Source organism: Macrosteles quadrilineatus, unplaced genomic scaffold (genome assembly GCF_028750875.1).
Source record: "Macrosteles quadrilineatus isolate MER2022 unplaced genomic scaffold, UCM_ALF_1.0 Scaffold_8__2_contigs__length_117827958, whole genome shotgun sequence".
NCBI classification, from domain to species: Eukaryota; Metazoa; Arthropoda; class Insecta; order Hemiptera; family Cicadellidae; genus Macrosteles; species Macrosteles quadrilineatus.
In genome coordinates this window covers 84,291,837-84,311,594 of record NW_026542601.1, presented here as the reverse complement: position 1 = coordinate 84,311,594, position 19,758 = coordinate 84,291,837, and the positions used below count along the sequence as shown (strand labels likewise).

The following is a 19,758-nucleotide window of genomic DNA, read 5'->3' as shown; positions in this document are numbered from 1 at the left end:
GAGCAGTCCGGAATTTGGGAACTGTTTATGACGATTAGATTAAAGTATCTGCAATCATAAAATACTATGGGAAGGGAGGTAAACAGGTCCGTGACGTAGGAAGTGGTGAAGGAAGTGCCTAAGTAAATGTGAGCAGTCCGGAGTGTAGGAACTGTTTATGACCGTTAGATTATGGTATTTGCAATCCCATGATGCTATGGGAAGGGAGGGAAACAGGTCCGTGACGTAGGAAGTGGTGAAGGAAGTAGTAAAGGCGAGCAGTCCGGAGTGTGGAAACTGTTTATGACGATTAGATTAAGGTATCTGCAATCCTAAAATGCTATGGGAAGGGAGAGAAAAGGTCTGAGACGTATGAAGTGGTGAAGGAAGTTGTCTTATGACGGGTCTTGAATAAAAACACGTCTTGCTGCTACAAAGTCCAGTTTATTAAGGAAGCGTCTAGGCTAGTTAACAAGTGGGGTGGGGGACATGCAAGTCACGCCCTTATCATGTTTGACCCATGTCTACGGAACTTAATTAGCCAGAACGAATAACAATACATATGTAATGCAAATTATAATAATATGACAGAAGTAGTCAAGGTGAGCTGTCCGGAGAGTGGGATCTGTTTATGACGATTAGATTAAGGTATCTAGAATCTTAAAATTCTATGGGAAGAGAGGGAAACATGTCCACGACGTAAGAAGAGGTGAAGGAAGTAGTAAGGTGAGCAGTGTGGAGTGTGGGAACTGGAAACCGTTTGTAGCGGTTAGATTAATGTATCTGCAATGCTGAAATGCTATGAGAAGGGATGGAAGCATCCCCACGACATAGAAAATGGTGAAAGAAGTAGTAAAGGCTAGCAGTGCGGAGTGTGGGGAATGTTTGTGGCAATTAGATTAACGTATCTAAAATACTAAATTGGTATGGTAAGTGATGAAAACAGGTCCACGATGTAGGAAATGGCTTAGAAAGTAGTAAAGTATGAGCATAGTGTGAAAACCGTCTATGGCAGTTAGATTGATGTATCTTTAATCCAAAAATGCTACGAGAAGGGAAGGAAACAAGTCTATGACGTAGGAAATGGTGAAGGAAGTAGTAAGGCTTGCAGTGCATAGTGTGGGAACTGTCTTTGGCAATTACATTAATTTATCTGCAATCCTAAAATACTATGGGAAGAGAGGGAAATAGGTCCACGACGTAGGGGGTGGTGAAGGTAGTAGTAAAGGTGAGCGTGTTGAGTGTGGGAATGGATTAAAGTATCTGCAATGCTAAAAAGCTATGGGAAGAGACTGTAGACTGTAGGTTAAAATAATTACGAAGCACGAATCGATACATATTTCGATACATGCAATCGTTTATAATAGTAATTTACAACTGAATTGACAACAGCTGATTTTTACTCCATGAGGATAAAAACTATTTTTACTTCCTAAAGAGTAAAAATGCTACTTTAGACCCGCAACGCATGCATTAAAAACGACTGGTATTACTGCAGTATGACCAAAACAATATAATATAAACCCTTGATGACTCCGCTCAATTTTGTGGATGCCTCTGCGAACGCCACCTAGTATAGATTAATTTAAAATCAATCCAGCCAAATGGAAATTCGCTTAGTCGGCAGGTTTGCTGTAGCGGAGGTATTTTGTCTTAAAATACAATCCTGATTGGTCGACATCATATAGGACTAACTCTAATTTACCCCACACTGTTGCCCCCACTATATTGCTTTCTGCTAAATATTAAGTTCACATAGTTAATAATTTGTCAATGTGTCAATGATGACATCGCAGGGAAATAAATGAACCTGTGTACGACCCTGGTTCTCACTGCCCACTGATCACTACCACACAATATACATAACACCTGTCATAGTCTTGGGTACGTATTTGGTATTTGAAACAGAATATCATGAATCAAGGTCTAGGGTACGAGAATCTTCCTGTAGGATTTGAGGAAAAGTTTTCCACTAATGGTCTCTTCCAGGTATTGTCAGGTTCTAAGCCGAATCTAGGAAAAATGAGTTTATCCGGTCAGAACAGAGTTTCTTGAGCCTTGGCAAAGCTGCTTACTGACAAAGCAAGCCTATCCTCCAGGTATTTTCAATCTACTAGAATACTAGATCAACGACCTGGTGACAGTCTGCCTTCGACACCGACCACATGCAAATGGCACCTGCTTGTGTTGGTAAGGTGAAACAAAGTAGGATAGTGAATACGTCTCAAGCAGAAGACATATGGATATAAACATAAAGAGTGGTTAATATAATGGTATATATTGCAATGTTTGTATTCTTATTCGAACTGCAAGGAACCAGAGAACAGCTCACTGTGATTGTGATCAGTGCGATCGGCCCACCGAGTCTCAACTCAACCATCCTCATCTTCTACTTCGAATCTAATCACAGCCACCTGGCTGTGATCTAATTCATAAATTTATAGCTCAACTACTATACTTGTTTTCGACGTAATTTTCACTTTCTAAGTGTAGGCACTAGTTTTCTGTAGCCTATCAGCTTATTTTTGTGGTTGGGATTGAATAAACAATGATAATATTAGGAATATCCTTAACTTTTACTTAAAAATTGAACAAACCATTATCATTGGCTATAAAAAATCAATGCTAGTAAGTGAACGAAGAGCCATAGATTAAAGATTAATCTCTTATCGGTCAGCAGAAGACACTCATCATCAAGGGATGTTTCAATGTAGAGAGCACGTTATGTTTCCTTTTAATATCTATGTAAGCTGTTTAACAAGCATGTTATTATTAAACCAAGTGAAAACTATTATGTATGACTAAATATAACAATATCAAACGAATGCTTCCTCTTTTATAATAATCAAAGCCCAAAGATTATTGTACACATTGGGAAACAGCACTAAAATAGGATAGATACATTTATTCGACATCAGCGCACTCAACGTACCTAAAACAGACATCAAAAGGTTAAGAAGAGAAGAGTCTACTTGGACAAATTCAAGGGAATGGATTCTCAATCTCTCCTAGAAGAAAAGTTTCCTTCTCATTTCATATAGTTTGGTTTGTTTGCAAATGGTAGTATCAAGTAGGCTTTGACTTTGCTTTTTTCTTTCTCAAACAGATGTTGAACTGTCAAGCAGAACCAAAACAAACATGGCTGCTTGCTGTCAGTCGGTGACTGCACGGAGTTCTTTGGCACTCGGTTCGAGAAACACGATATCAGTTTGGGGTTCGGTGCTATTTCTGTTCTGAGTACCGCTGGTGATTTAAAAATAGAAATGGTTGATCTCATTCCCGAGCGAATTTGGAGCCTGGTGGTGGAAGGATGGAGGAATATGGCTGACTTGGCAGACAAGATTGACGATATGATCTGTACATTTGAGGGTGAGGGTGAAACCACAATGGATACGGTAGCTATGTACATGTTCGGGTGGATGATGTTTGGGTTAGTTGTTTTGGGTATAGGTAAATTTGTTTACGGGAATTTCGTAGCAAATAAAGATCCGAAAAGTCAAAGTGTCATTGTTGAGCCCCTAGTGACCACAACCAAGAGTGACATCGGTGTTGTGGACTCAGCTGTGAAACAACCCCCCAAGGATATTGTCATTAAATCTTCAGGGGGTGGTGGTGGTGGTGGTGGTGGTGGTGGCAGATACATACCTCCTACTCCACCTGGCCGTAAAAGATTGGGCTCCAGATCTGGAAGGCCTGTTGGCCCCATCGGTCCCGCCAAGCCTAAATCTTCAAATTTCATCCACCCTCCACCGACTGCAACTGGACCAGAAAGTGAAAGTGTTAAGTGGGTGAATGAGTTATTTTTCTGGCTCTATTCTGATTTAGTGATAGTGAACGAATTACTTGGAGTTTGGGTCGAGTCGCTCAACGAGTATACAAAACAATCTGTTGATGAGGTGAGTGTTTGCTAATAATTTGATACGTAGGTAGGGCCTAGTAGCTATAAGTTACCCAGGACTTAAAACCGGCCTAATGTATAAAAGCTAGCATAAGTAGGCTACCTTGTAAAACGTAATACAAGAGTGTCAGCAGAACTTGATATAAAACATAAACTGCATCGGATTAAATCAATCTTATTGGGTACCGTACCGTATTTACAATCTATAGATGGTCTGGACTGTATAACAAATGATAGTAAGTACGCACTTTAGGCAGTTTAATAACTATCATTATTACTCTCAACTCTGCTTTATCTTAAATATAAACTATATACATGAATCCATCATGGCGGGCATGGATCCATCATGATGAGAGTAGGCTAACATTTTGAATGTTATGGTTTGTTCTAGGCTACATCAAGTAGTTTTGCGGCCTTTTTAAGTTATGAGGCCTTACTCTTATTTATTTATTTATTTCATTCCAACGGCAAAACCATTATACATCTCAGATACAAGAAAGATGGCTGTACTATTCACATACTCAAAAAAAATATGAATACTGAGTGCTAACAAATACATAACATAACAAGCGCGACTATTGCCACACTTATCGACGCACAACCACCGACAAAAGTAAAACCAATACTTTCGGGAGCATTTTTTGGTCGCGGTGACTAATACACTCCTCATGTTATCCTACGGCACTTGCCACACTAGGCGACAAGTCCCTCCTTCACCACTTAAGGTCCTGCACCATTTTTATAGGCTATACCTATAGGATATCTTGTTGTTGTTGGTCTGGCAGTGAGAAATATTAAAAATATCTGGTAAAGATTCAGATATTTTCATTGAGGAAATGAGCGTATCCAATATTGCTATTACCACTATTGCTTCCATAGTGTAATGGCCTATGGCATAATACTATGGGGAAACAGCACTGAAGCTCAAAGAATCTTTATGTTAGGCCAGGCGCACACAGGCGATTTTGAGTTGCGCAACAGTTGCCCGACTAATCGGGGGACTGTTGCGCAACTCTCTCGGAGACTCTGAAGTCTAGCGACAGTTGAGCTGGAGTGCGCACACAGGCAACTTTTTAGTCGCGGATCTAGTCTTGAGACGTGTTGGAAATACATTCATTACGGTACAGCGTTCCGAATGGATTTCAATGATACAGCCGTAGTATGTGCTTTGTTGCTGAAGTTTCGCGCGCGAAAGAAAAAGAGAAGATACCGGGTTCATCCCATATATAGTGAGCGACTTGTGAAAGGACAGTTTTAATGACTTTAAATATAGTCGGCCTCTTCTCAACTTCATCAATTAATTGTTCGACATCCTCATCACGCACACTCATACTTGTAATTTTCTAAAAACTTCACACAACAAGAGAGCAAACACTACTTTGACAGTTCTGGCCACGAGTAGTTGAACTCCTGGGGTGAGACTGAGCGACACAGCGACTATTTAGTTGCATGTGTGCGCATCTACACTTGTTTCAATGGACACCAAACCTGGAGCGACAGTCCCGCAACAATTGAGTCGCAGAGCAGTCGCTGGCAAATTGGGTCCGGGAACATCGGTTGCAACAGTTGCGCGACTGTCCCCAGACTGTTTCCTTCGTGTGCGCACTCCAATTTAAAACAATGTTGAACATTTTAGTCGGGCAACTGTTGCGCGACTCAAAATCGCCTGTGTGCGCCTGGCCTTACAAAAACGAGCAGTAAGATCCATCTGTAAAATGAGAGGTCGGGACTCCTGCCGAGATACCTTCAAGGAACTTGGCATTTTAACTCTACCAGCAGTTTATATTCTGGAATGTGCCGTTACCGTTAAAGCCAAACCTGAATGTTTTACCAACAACAATAGTATTCACAACTATAACACCAGACAAGCACAAAATCTACATGTACAACAAGTAAGAACAACATTAGTTAAAAAAAGTCCCTATCACATGTGCATAAAATTATACAATAGTTTACCTCAAAATTTAAAAAATGAAGATCAAAATGGCCTCAAGAAAAAATTAAAAATGTACCTGGTAGAGAAGAAAATATATAATGTAAAAGAATTCCTGGAAGAGTAACTGAATAAGAGAAATGAAGAGTAAATATAATACATTGACGACCACGGCGTAGATACGCTTCCAGTGGGATATTAACAAGTATCAAGTATCAAGTAAGTAAGTAATATGAGATGTGATCTTGAAGAGGGTTAAGTTTCTCCTCTTCTGGTGCAATGAATCAAAATCGATTCTAGCCTACTCTTTCTTTTTTGATATTTTTTCACAAAGTCGTCTTCGATGTAACTTAATTTGCTTATCAAAGCTAGCTAATCAAAAAATACTAAGTTAATAAATAAGTACCGTACATCATTCGTAAAAAATTATAGGGTGTGATAAAAGAATGTTTCAGGGAACTCACTCAATATCTGCGTTTCCTCTTCTTTTTTAGATAACTTAGAAGTCGCTTATGGCCCCCTCCTTGCTTAGTCACGTATCATTTAGGCTATTTATTTATTTATTAGTTAGGCCTACCGTACTCATTGACTCCCGAAATGGTAACAGTTTATTCTTCCTCCAACCAAGCTGCAAACCAAAACATTTTGCCTAGTGTGGCAGTAGCCTAACTCAAATCACGATTGCAGTTTGTTTTCTTTACTTACTCCGTCACTAGGCTATAGGCCTAACAACTTAATAAATTGACAAATGAGGTGCCTAGTATAAACCTTAGCCAAATCCACTTTTTATCCATATTGAAGTAGACACCCTCCCCTAGTCATAGTTTCAAACACTCCAATTCAAATAAACTAATACTTTTTAACTAAACCCTCCAGATCCAACGCGGTTTTCGTCATCTTTGGTTTCTATATCCGCCACATCCGTTTGCAGCCAATGAGAACGCCCGTTTCGGTCATGTGGCTGAGCAAGTGTTTAACTTACTTATTTAAAAACATTTTCTGTAAGCCTAATATTGTCATTTGGCTATTTAAAACAGTTTATTTGAACACCTTTAAGTTACACCTTTGTAAGGGAGTGCTTTAAAATCTATGCTATAACCCTGTTAGTTTTACAAAAATTAAAACAGTTATATTCATTTAAGTTAAGTTTCAAAACCCTCAAATCCATTAGGCCTAGTAACAAAACCTGCCAAATCCAAATTTCAAATAGCCTAACCTACTTTTCTTAAAAAAAAAAGATTATATGGTTGTTATGTTGTCATTAGGCCTATTTGTGACTTGTTAAAATTCAGGAATATTTGGTGAAAAAAGTATGTTTCTGTGCTGTGGTGGGTCAGTCAGTTAAACAGTTTTTTGCCACTTTAACGAACGAGTTTTTGATTGGATGTGGCGAGGTTTGATTCTACTGTAGTAGATTTAGGAATAAAACTTAATCCCTCTTAGGCTTATTGCAAAAAAGGCCTAATTCTTGGGATCACAAAACTAACTTCTAATTGATATATCCTCTCTAAATGGTTAAAGGCAGTGAGAGACAAACCATGTTCAATGTTTATGTAAACTAGTAGGCTACGTATTTTAATTTAATGATTAAATTGAAGATGTTATCTAACCTCTTTTAACGTGCTAATCACACTTGACTGTATCTGGGAACTTCCTTCTTCTGGCAGACATTCCAAACTAACAAACGGTCCAAACATTTGTTATCGAAGGTGTAATTTGGTTGGTAGTACAGTATCCTCTTCCTCTCAAAAGGAAAATAGGACGTAAGTTACTACCGTACTTGAAATAACTTCTACTATAACTGTAGATAGGCTTTTCAACTCTAAATGTTGTTCAAAATTTGCAAGTAACGTTTTACTTCCAAGCATTTAGGGTAATCCTTTAGTAGACGTTAGTAATTTTGAAAGGCTTGATTTATTTTGCTCACTCTATCTTGAACCAGGACGAGACCTCATCTTGATAGTCTTTTAAAATCAAATTTAAACCCACCAAGCCCCATTGTATGCAAACTTCTAACTTCATTAGGAAGGCTTGACTGAGCCGGAACAATATGCCTTCATAAGGCTGGTAAACTTAACTTACAGGATGTTATCCCTATTGTTTTTTTGGAAACACACTCAAAACTTGGCATAAGCTTTGCAATGTTTGGTCCTACTAAAAGATTTGATGATCCATTTTTCTTTGACCTTGGAAGCCTCTTTAGGCGTTGTGTAAGCCAAAAATGGTATTAAATTGCACGACTAAAAATATGTCTTTATCTTCTTAAAAAAATAACTTATGTTTCATGAGGTTTTAGTAGCACAGGATATGTGACTCCTAGCGTTGTTTTTTGAATTGTAATATATTTAGCTCGTATTTAGCTACAAAAACGTTAATTTTTTATTTAAGTAGGCTAGGCTACAGTATATCACTTCTAAAATTAGTATGATATACTTTCAAAGGAATTAGGTAGTCATATAGACTTGCCGTACGGTACAGTAAAAAGAAAACACACAAAAATTCATCGTCACAAACAGGCCTGTTAGCATCGGCATACAGACCTTTTAGGTTTTTAATTGTTAATTGATAAAAATGCCATAAGTTTTTTTATAAATGCTACTTTGGCTTTTTCTAAACTTTCCACCATTGCTAAACTTCAACTGTTATTAAGTTGTTCGGATAAAATGTACTGTAGCCTAGTTCTTGGAATCTAGTTTAAATTAATAATATAGGCCTAGCATAAGAAATAATTTTCAAATTTGAATAAATTCTAATTTAGCTTGGGTAAAAAAATGGGTTTTTTACTAGTTTTAAAATAATTGCAATAAGACACTCATTTATATCAAAATATACACAGTGTATATATTAATACACTAGTTTATATTTTTATAATTGAATAATTTCTTAACCAAATGGGGTTTTGTTAGGCAGCCTTTTGTGTTTTTTAAAACAAAGACATCCATGTAGGGTTAATTTGACTAAGTTACCTATAACACATATGACAATTGAGACTTCTTACGTACAGGAGAACAAAAAAATTCTCCTTTCAGAAAAATCTTTAGGGTAAGATTACTGCAGGCTAATGTCACTAACATTGAGCATGTGATCCCAGAGTTTCATCGCTCTACGTCTTTTCAAATGAAAATTTTCTCTATTTTTTATTTTTTTGACAACTTTTGAATGAAGGATTTCCAGATTTTTTCAACCCCAGTTATAAAGGGAGATTGTGAGCTATTAAAGGCATAGAAATCGGTTCTAGACTTCATAAGTTACTGAGCTTTTGATGTGCGTTTTCCATGGTTGTCAAACTTATATGTCTTAATTGTCGTAATATTTTCTCTTCGCTTGTCAAACATCTTAGCTGTTGTTCTTCACACCTGATCAAACATGCTTACTCACACAACCAACAAACCTGTTTACGGTAGTATGTTGAGCAATATTCACGCTTAAAGAATAATTTTATCTCAGTTACTAAATCCACCCATATTTTGCTACATCTTTCTAGTGTTAAAATTATAATTACCCTAGGTGTGTGTATGGGTGGACATGGTATTAAGATTTAAAATAAAGACCTATGGTCCGATTTTGATGAGATCTGTTATGTGGGTAAACTACTCTATGGTATATCGAGCAAGGCATTCTTATTTATTTTGAATTTTAATGGGTTTTTTGTAAATCATCCGATAATGGAAAAATATGATTTTTACAAAAACAGCTTGATTGATTTTAATTAAAATTTAGTGTTGCCCTTTTACCTCTAAAGAAAACGATACAAACCCAATTCCATAAAAGTTGCTGTTCAAAAGTAAGTTAGGTACCTAATTGCAATTTTTAATGGTAGAAAGTACCTATGTGTCAGTTTGCTCTCAGTTTATTTTTTATTTATATACTATTTATATTTTAATGAATATATCTCTGGCACAGTCTGAATAATCCTCCTGTAGGTAGGCGCAGTAAGGTTACAAGAGAATGTCGCCTTAGAGGCATTAAGTTAAGTCATGCATACTCATTAAACTGTTTAAATGTCTGTTACAAGGTTAATACTGTCATCAACAAATTTAATACCGTAAATCTCTTACTGGGCATGATAAGTGGTGACCAAAGATGATTACCAACATCTATTTTTGTGGTATTACTGAAGACACTAACTTAGTTTCGTAATAAGTATTATTCAAACTGAATTGGGTCAATTGCAATACCAGTAGACTTTGGAGTATATTTTTGTAAGGTTTAGTCAACATTTTATTCATGTTGACACATCATACTGTGAGTTCCATGAACATATGGATACCTAATGAATGTTTCATTATTAGTCGAAAAGTTAGTTTTTTTTTTAAGATTATATCTTCACATCATTTTTATATGAATAAACTTCGTATCAGTTAGTCAAGAGAAAGATTGAAGTAAGACATAATGTTTTCTTAAATAATTTTGTAAAAGAGATTGAAAATTTATGAAAATTCTTTAAATTGTTGTGTTTTATGATTTCAAAATGTCGAGATGTAAGATGCTACCTACCTAATTAGTAACATTATTCAGTAACAATAATAAAGCACCCGCTGCCACAGCAAACTTGCAGACTAAGCACAGATTTTCATTTACAGTACTTAGCTGTATTTATACTAAAATATTCTTTAATACAATTTTCAGATTTAATATCCCATTTAAATAACATTAGTTGACTGTAATGAGTGCTTAGGTTTGCTGCTAGAGTGAAGGTAAAGTGTAGTTTGATTGAAATGTTGATAGCTTAGTATTCAATAAACAAATTTACCAAATTTGATCAAAATATATCCATAAAAAAGCAAATTAGAATAGTTTATTTATTCTCCATAAAAATAACATGGAAATTTTAATTTACACTTTTTTTAATTTTCTCTGTAGGCCTAACCGTTAGGCATACAACAATGGAAAAATTTTCAGAATTATTTGTTTTTAAGCTCTAACAAATAGTTTGGAAAGAAACTGTAAAATGTTATGTTTTGGAGATAAAAGTTGGGAAAACCCAATTTGTACCCCATAACCCCCCTCCCATACAACCCCGTTCCCATTGTCTGATCATGCTGGTTTGTGAATTTCTTACAAACAAACGTAGGTTCACACGTTTGTACAACATTTCATTCAAATCGTATAGTTTTTACTATAGGCATCGGATATATATATAAATTTGGACGGGTGATTTTTTTTTTGTTCTCTTTGGACAACAACCAATGAAATCGGTCCTGGGTATAGGTCTTAATATTGTGATACTTATGGTAATATCATTGACTATATATACCTAATATATAGTCAATGGTAATATCTTGTTCCCTGTATGGGAAAAATGCTAATAAAAAAACTTAATCATCTTACTCACAGTATGTTTTACAACTAATTTTATTTTTCTGTAAGTTACTGTTCTTATTAAAATGCTCATTATACCTTGGTTATGTGGTTAAACCAGTTATTTTCAATTTTGGTTGATTTTAAGTTTACTGTAGGCGCGCCTATTTCAAACAAAGTCCAATTAATTAAAACAAAATGTAGAACGGATGCTCCTTGTTTTTCTGCATTTTCTTTTCCCTTTACACATTACTAAACTTTCCATCTTATTACCGTTAAACATTGTATGAGTATAAATAATAGTTGTGATAAAACTTTTATTTTTCATATGAAGAAAAAATAATCCAAGAGGTAGTATAACTGCCAAGTTATACAAGTCAGTCAAAATCAAACTAAAATGTAGCGAAATTATATTGGTGTGGCTGTGGCAACTTGTAAATAATTTATTGTCTGTGTCTCTTCATTTTATGCTTGTAGCTGAATTAAATTTTAATTGCATAGAAGACTTTATAAACATTTAGCCTATTAAATTATTTATTCTAAGGCGATGATATTGATTGAACAAAATGGTAGTGTTCTGATCATTGGTGTGTAACCCTTGCTTTTTTTTCAATAAAATTTGATGGATTTTAAGTTTTTTGGTATTTTTTCCATTGAAAAACATGAATATAGCCTATAGGTACTAATATTTTAATAAAGCTTCTACAATTTTTGAACCCAACCAAACTCCTGTTGAAAAACTGTTTCATACTCTTCAAAATAGGTAAAGTCTTTTATGTCTTGGTCATGAACTTTCACCTGGAAATTAATTTAAACTTTTCACCAGTTTAACTTTCTCTCGCTTCGCAAATTAATTAAATCCAACAGTCATAACTGTAGGTATCTTACTGTAATCCTATTCTGAAGGAAAGATTCACTAACTGAAATCAAAACTGTAACTTCTAACTTATTAAATTTTACATACATTTCAACATTAAAATGTGTCTATTTTAAATCTTAACTTATTTTAGTTCATGATCCCTTTTCCAAAGGTTTGTTTTTATCTTTCACATTATTTTCAATCAACTTTAAGGTAGAAAAGGTTTTATAGAAATTCAAGGTTGTATAATAATTTTTTTAGAATAGCTTTTAGTCTTATCGGTGACAGTTATTTATTGTCTTACATAGGTTTTTTGTGTAGGCTATACATATTACAATAATATGCTCTAACCATTTCACTATTTGAAAAAAAAATGTTGATCAATGATGTTCCTATATTACTACAGTAGTTAAAGTATGAAGACGATTCTTGTGATATTCAATAACTCAACTAACTTTAGATTGCTAAAACCCAGATTGCAAAAGTAGGATGTTTTGGAGAACGGGAGAACCAAATTAAGCTTGCTAAGTAGGATCCGGCCTTTTGAGATGGAAGGTTGAACAAGGTTATAAAACCAGTTCCCTGTAATCATCAGTATACTAAACTGCTGAGTCATGGCAACTCTTATCAGTAGGTGGAGGTCACTTGGAAACCTTGTTGTACCAAGACTAAAAAATACTCTTCATTTTTGTGAATTGAATACTATTTTGTCCTATTTTAAATAGGATAGCTTGTAGTATTACAACCCTATATAAAATAATCGTGGCGCGACCTTGAAGATAGTCCCATAATGTTAAACTTGTGACCGCATAACGCCTTCCCAGGTCGTCATAAAAATATAATTTTGTTGCCAAATTAAAGGTAGGGCCTATGACTATTGTCTAGGGAAATGCCTTTTTATATTTTTGAAATAAACTCTTAATTTTCTGTAAACAAATTATAAACTAAACACTTTTTGCTAAGTTTATACCTAATTGTTATTTAAAAAAATAGAGTTTGTTTGAAAAAAAGGCATTTCCCTAGATAACAGTCATAGCCCCTGACTTTAATTTGACACCAAAATTATATTTTTATGACAACCTGGGAAGGCGATAAGCGGTCACAAGTTTAACATTATTCTTATGGGACTATTTTCAAGGTCGCGCCACCGATGAAGACTCTTCATTACAAACTCAAATTTTAGTTATAAATCTAACAACTAATGAACCAAAAAGAAAACTTGAAAGGTTTAGTTTCTAATTTAGGATTGCTGCATTACAAATATCTTAATCGTTTGATCATGTCTGCATCCCATTGCTTGATTTTTCATGGTGGACCTTATAAAACAAAACTTGTTTTTATGGCATAAGTAAATAGTGATGCTAATCCTATTAACTTTACCTTTGAGGTTCGTAAATAATTGTTTGTATGAAATTACCCTACTGGCCCTCCTGAATCAAGAAACTGTGATTGAATTAGCTGTTATAGCAAAAATACCTGCAGAGACTGGTCAATGTTTGAAGGTCTCACCTAAGGTCATTCACATCATAAAGAGTGTCAGTTTGATGAATTATGCTCGCTTTTGAGCAACAATAAGCTCTTAGGATAAACTCTTGAGTTCATCTGATGTTTGATGTGTCTTGAATTCATAACAGTTTTATACAACTAATATTAAAACCCCAATACGTTCATTTTGGAGCACTCACAAGATTATATTTCTCTTGCAACTTAATGATGTTTATCAGTTTATGTAGTGTCAAAATTGTGAACTGGTGTTTAAAACATATTACATTTTTTATAAATTTTTTTTCACTTCCTAAAGAAGTAAGAAAACTGTACTGTAAGTTATATTTTGTGCATATTTTCAGCATGGAGTCGGAGTGGAGTTTGTGCGAGTGCTGGGCGAAACGCAAACTCCCGTCTTGAGCAACATGTTCTGCGAATGTGCTTCCAACGACGATGTCGTAAGTCGACTTTTTATTTTTATTGATGTACCAGTGCTAATTTACACTATCCTAGTATATTTAATACAGTTTTACTAATATTCCATTAGTATAGGTTTTTGTTCTGGGGGAAGAGTTTGGTTTTTTAAACCTTTTCAATGACTTTGGCTTGACAGAAAGTAGGAAACAAAATCTTTAGATAACCTCAAAAAGATAACTATCAAATATAGCTATTTTGGTACAGTACGGTAGGAGTTCACTTGGGATTTTTGTAACAGAAATGGCTGAATTGGAGGTTTAAGTTTTAATCCATTGCACCTGCATTGTTACATGCATCAACAAAGATAGAAACGTAACGGCTGCAGAGCTATGTGACGGGCCGTCCGCCAAGTTTCACTGTTGTGTGTTTGCCAGTTTTCTGACTGATTCTCTCCCCAGCCAGTTAGTCTCTGGTAAACATATTGTAAACATAGGAAAATAAATTGATTGTGTGGCTAAAAGGTACAGTTGGTAAACGATTATACCGTGGGTACTTACAGTCTTGAATCCTGTAAGAGACTAGAAAGTAATTATTATAACGATAATCGTCTTTGATTATAAATAGCCTGGACAAATATGTGCATGTATAAATGTACCTAACTGTAAAAAAATGTCAAATGTAATTTAAATATTTTCTTAAACTTCTTATTGCGAAAAAAAAATATTTGTGATTTGTAAAAAGATTGTTTGAAGTTGAATATTATTTGCCTAAAACACCATGACATACTAAATTTGAATCAAAATTTTTCAAGCCATTTTTGTAAATAAGATTTTATTCTAGAGGGTTTTATGGAAAAATCACCATTAAAAATAAAAATGAAAAAAAAACGCCTGGAGATACTATGGATTAGTACACACATACCAAATTACGTCAAAATCAGACCACAGGTGTAGACTGTAGCTCTGCTCACAAACACACACAGACACACACAGATATGACTTTGAAAATTTCTTTTTGGGTTCAGAGGGTATTTTCACCCAAAACTTTAACTCAAAAGTGTGCCCGATAACCATACTTTATTAGGGGAAAAAGTAAAATTATGACTTTCATTTGTCAATAGGCCTAATAAATATTTTGACAATATGCATTTTAATTTCTGGCCTTGTGTTTATGTTGTTCAACATAAATTTACTGCAATCTATCCATCTACCGAATAGAGCGTAATTGACGGATCTTACTACCACGAAAGTACTACTTATTCATGAGGTAATTCTCTAAAAACTTACAATATCATTTATCACATAATTACATAATAAGATTATATGAATATATATTATTGACTATTGTCTATAATATTATATGATAAATATTATATATTGACTGTTTGCGTTTTGACAAAATGTTTTGTAAATTTTGTATCAATAGAATTTAAAAATGCTAAAGTATCAAACACTATACGTTTTCTGAAATATAACACAACATTTTTATCGCTCTTAACACTGTTTTCTATTGTTGCAAGTAAAGTTAAAAAAACACTATTGTGTTAACGGAAACCATATTATTGTGAACACACTACCAGCACAGTAAGATCTAGACCCGGGACCACTACACTTTTTCATTTTGATGTCCCTAGAAGATACTCTTGTCTGAGTTCGCGAACCAGCATGATAGACCTTGGGAACACAGTTTTTATTGGGGGTTTGATGGGGTATAAATTGGTTTTTCTAATTTTTTACCCTAAAAACATGATATAGTTTGTTTGTTCATGGATATATTTCGATCAAACTTGGCAAATTTATTCATTTTATAGTAAGATATTAATATATTACAAAAAAACACTTATTTTTACCCTCCCTGTAGGCCTACTAGGAAACCTAGGTACTAGTTAAACCTAATGTTATTTAAATAGATTTAATTGAAAGAAAATCCAATCAGGCGAATGGAAATTTTCGTAGTCTGCAGGTTTGCTGCAGTGGGGGTACTTTCGTTTCAATTTGGACAAAAATAGCAAAAATTACTGCCAAATTATTATTTTTTTTATTAAATTAACAAAACAGATTTAAAAAACAGGAAATGGTAGTTGAAGTTCCTGTTAAAAATAGCATTTGTAACATCATATGTAGTTGGTTATTCTGAAATTAATTCTCACAGTTTATTGGACCCAGAAGCTTGGCATGACCCACAGGGAGATGTTCTTCTTATTCTCACTCTCAGCTGGTGGTTATTTTCATCTTCCGCTCCTCTCACCAGTCGTCTGTACCTTAACCTCCCGCGCAGTTCACCTTGCCATTTCAACAATGGAATGACTGGTATCATTGTGAAACACAGTGTTCAAATGTAAACTTGCGTTTTTGGGCAACATTGAGAAAAGGAAAAATTATACAAATTGGCAACATCCCACTCCCTCTACCAAAAATGTAATAAGTTAATGTAAAAATACCTCAGTGATAAAAATTATAATAATGTACGAAACAAAAGTCAATTTTGTACGGACATGCAATTTATAGTTTATAAATAAATATTCAAAGAGTATTTAAATTTAATTAGTTAAAAACACAAACCGGTAACTAAGTTCACATTTAAAACACTTATTTAAAAACAGCAGTTGATTTAAATAATTTTAAATCATGTGTAATTTTAAGCATGTGTTTTTTCATGACATAGAGTCAAAAATGGGAGGGGGGAATGGTTTGGATTTAGGGAGAAGCAGTCAATAAAAATGCCCTTAGCACCACTGGCTACATATGTTGTAAACGTTTTTTGAAGATAGTTTCTGCTCTTCGATTTTGATTATGATTGAGAGTGTTTTCCTCCAAACCCTTGAACAAGATACCGGTTTGTCCCCTCTACCTGAAATAATTTATAAACAAATAATTTGTTTAAAACAAAACGTTTTTAAACGCACTAAAAAGTAGAAAATAATTTATAAATACCTATGTGGAGAGTATAAATACTTGTAAGATTTAAAATAAAAAATGTGGGGTGCATCCAATAGATAACTTACAACTACCTTCACCCATTGATCTAATGTATCATTATCAATTGCATGCACCCCACATTTTTCGTTTTAAATCTTACAAGTATTTTTACTCTCCACATATTTATAAAATATTTTCTACTTTTTAGTGTGTTTAAAAACGTTTTGTTTTAAAAAAGTTTTTATTTATAAATTATTTTCTACTTTTTAGTTTTTAATGTGTGTAGATGTTAAATCTATTTCAAGCATCTATATCAGATTAAGACAGAGAAATCTAAGGTTTATTTGAGTTTCTTTTATGTAATTATGTATTAGATTGAATATATATTTAATTTATTGTTTACTTTATAGAATACTAAATAAATAACAATTGACATTATTAACAAACACCTTTATATCTGCAATCTGATTGTTTATCTTTATTTTGAAATGTTTGTCTGTATAGAGAATCTTTTGGGAGCATATCCTGCACTTCTTAACCTCTGCTCTTCGAACTGTCAAATTTAAGTATTTACAGCTGACTTAAATTAATTGATTTATTTACATTCTTTCAAAATGTAAACATGGAAAATTTGGAAGCCCATGGGGCGTAGACCAAGGGAAATATGAAAATTAAATGATATAATATTGCATTGTCATCCATTTGTGAGCTATGTTTCAAATTTCAAGTCTCTAGCTCATCGGGAACTTCGTTTGAAATTGACATCAAAATTTGTAGGAAAGCAAGCTTTAAAAATAAGCCCATGGGGCGTAGCCCAAGGAAAATATGAAAATTAAATGATATAATATTGCATTGTCATCCATTTGTGAGCTTTGTTTCAAGTTTCAAGTCTCTAGCTCATCGGGAAGTATCAAAATTTGCAAGAAAGCGAGTTAATAAAAACAAGCCCATGGGGCGAAGCCCAAGGGAAATATGAAAATTAAATGATATAATATTGCATTGTCATCCATTTTTGAGCTACGTTTCATGTTTCAAGTCTCTAGCTCATCGGGGACTTCGTTTAAAATTGATATCAACATTTGTAGGAAAGCGAGCTATTAAAAACAAGCCCATGGGGCGTAGCCCAAGGGGAATATGAAAATTAAATGATATAATATTGCATTGTCATCCATTTTTGAGCTATGTTTCAAGTTTCAAGTCAAAAGAATGAAAATTGGCTACAAGCTAGAATTACGTTCAGAAAGCTGCAACTTGCACAGGTGCTTGTTTGTTTATTTAAAGTATGTTTGGATGCCATGAATGTGTTACTTTCTTGTTTTTATTTACACTTCTGGTTTGCTGGGAAACAAACCTGGCTCTAATCTGGCTGACCTACAATAATATTTTGCGTTTCCCAAAGTGTTAACGTGTTGTTTACGTGGAACTCTTTTCCTCTTACCACAAGAAGAAGTTTCTGTTAAAGTCTTAAAATAACTTTACAGTTCATTCAGAACTTGTATTAATTTAAGTATTTATGATATCAAGAGGTGTGTAAGAAAATTTTTATCGACTAAAATTAAAAATGTTATGATAGGTGTGCAAAATATTTTTACTGACTTTTAATCAACATTGCACTAGTTGGTTGTGTTAAAAACAATTCAATTCAGAAATTATGTCTAAGTTAGATAGGTTGCTGAGTGGTTATTGTGCTTGCTTAGTAAATCAGGTCAAAACTCGCCAGTTTGTTCCTGAGGTAATTCAGCAGGTTTTTGATGGTTTGAAATTGGGCTCAGCTGACCTTATCATTGGGCTTGTAGTAAACAGCTGATCTTAGTAACAAAAAGCTTCACAATGCATCTCACTCCATTCTACACTCATCCTTCACTCATACTTGGATTAGAATACACACCGTGTCCCTGTCTCAGTAATGATGAAATTATATACAAGTAGTATTTTGATACCAAGTAAAACCTTACTGAGAGAAACTGGACGGTTTTGGCATGATTTACTGTCAAATATATCATTGAGATCACTGAATTTTTTTAATTTGAATTTTGACACGTACATGTATTTTTATTGCATTTTTTTTGCCTTAACCATTTCTGTTGATGACATTACTAATGACATCAACTGTTTGCTGCGTTTTGCTTCTCAAAGCTTGTGAGACATCTCAGTGATGTTGCTTCTCACAGCTTATGAGACTGACAATCAGCATCTTGGTAGATATTTACAAGCAGACTGAGTCACAACTGATATCATGGATATTTCTGTGCTCACTTTCACTGGGTCAGTGAATGCTCCATGAGGTCAACTGTGACCTTCGTGATAAACTAGGAACAAGTAACATTGCATAACAATGTACACTCCCCAGATAAATATAGATCTTTTAACATGTATGACAAGAGTTGATTTTTTTTAGTAACTACTTGATGCGATTTAATTCGTCAAATGACTTGTAGCTGAGTAGACAGGGGGTTGTTGGCAAGCTATTGTTGTATTTTGTTTGTTTTTAATTAATCTAGTAATTTTTGTTGTTTGAATAAAATAGTGTCAAATGCCAATATTAGATTTTTGCTACCGCTAAGGCAACAACAACAAACAACAACAATGTGTGTTCCGCACATGACAAACAGGCACTCGTTTTGATATATAATAAAATATATGATAAAATGATAGCTGTAGAGGTTCCTTTTGCTTATTTTAATATTGTTTGTTTTGTTTGTGTGTTGCATAGTTTAGCTACATAAATTACTCAAATTCTCTTCTTGGTCGCATTGTGCCGTCCCAAACCTTAAATATTAGTGCATTTTAATTTAAAATTTTTTCCGCTTCTGCCCTGCACATTTTTTTGTCAAAGCTTTTTAGTTTTAATTCAGTTCCCTCAATTTAATTTTTTTCTATACTTTTAGGATCAATAAAAAAACTTATAACAAATTTATATTTGCACCTTTTACAAAGGTACGGTCAAAGGTTCTGACTATGCTACAAA

General features: G+C 34.2%; 1 protein-coding gene across 14 annotated transcripts in view; it reads left to right on the top strand.

Annotated features, from left to right (window-relative positions):
• Positions 1 to 3,127: 3,127 nt before the first annotated feature.
• Positions 3,128 to 19,758, top strand: part of LOC129001748 (uncharacterized) — a 55,659-nt gene continuing 39,028 nt past the window's right edge. For 10 of the 14 annotated variants that reach the window (XR_008491489.1, XM_054429174.1, XM_054429175.1 and 7 more), the window contains exons 1-2: positions 3,128 to 3,875; positions 13,818 to 13,913. Coding sequence is in view for 13 of the 14 variants with exons in the window: in XM_054429174.1 (XP_054285149.1) it covers positions 3,243 to 3,875; positions 13,818 to 13,913 (729 nt within the window). In the remaining variant the exon portion in view is untranslated. The remainder of the gene's footprint in view (positions 3,876 to 13,817; positions 13,914 to 19,758) is intronic. The other 4 variants (XM_054429184.1, XM_054429183.1, XM_054429176.1 and 1 more) reach the window with 1 other exon arrangement.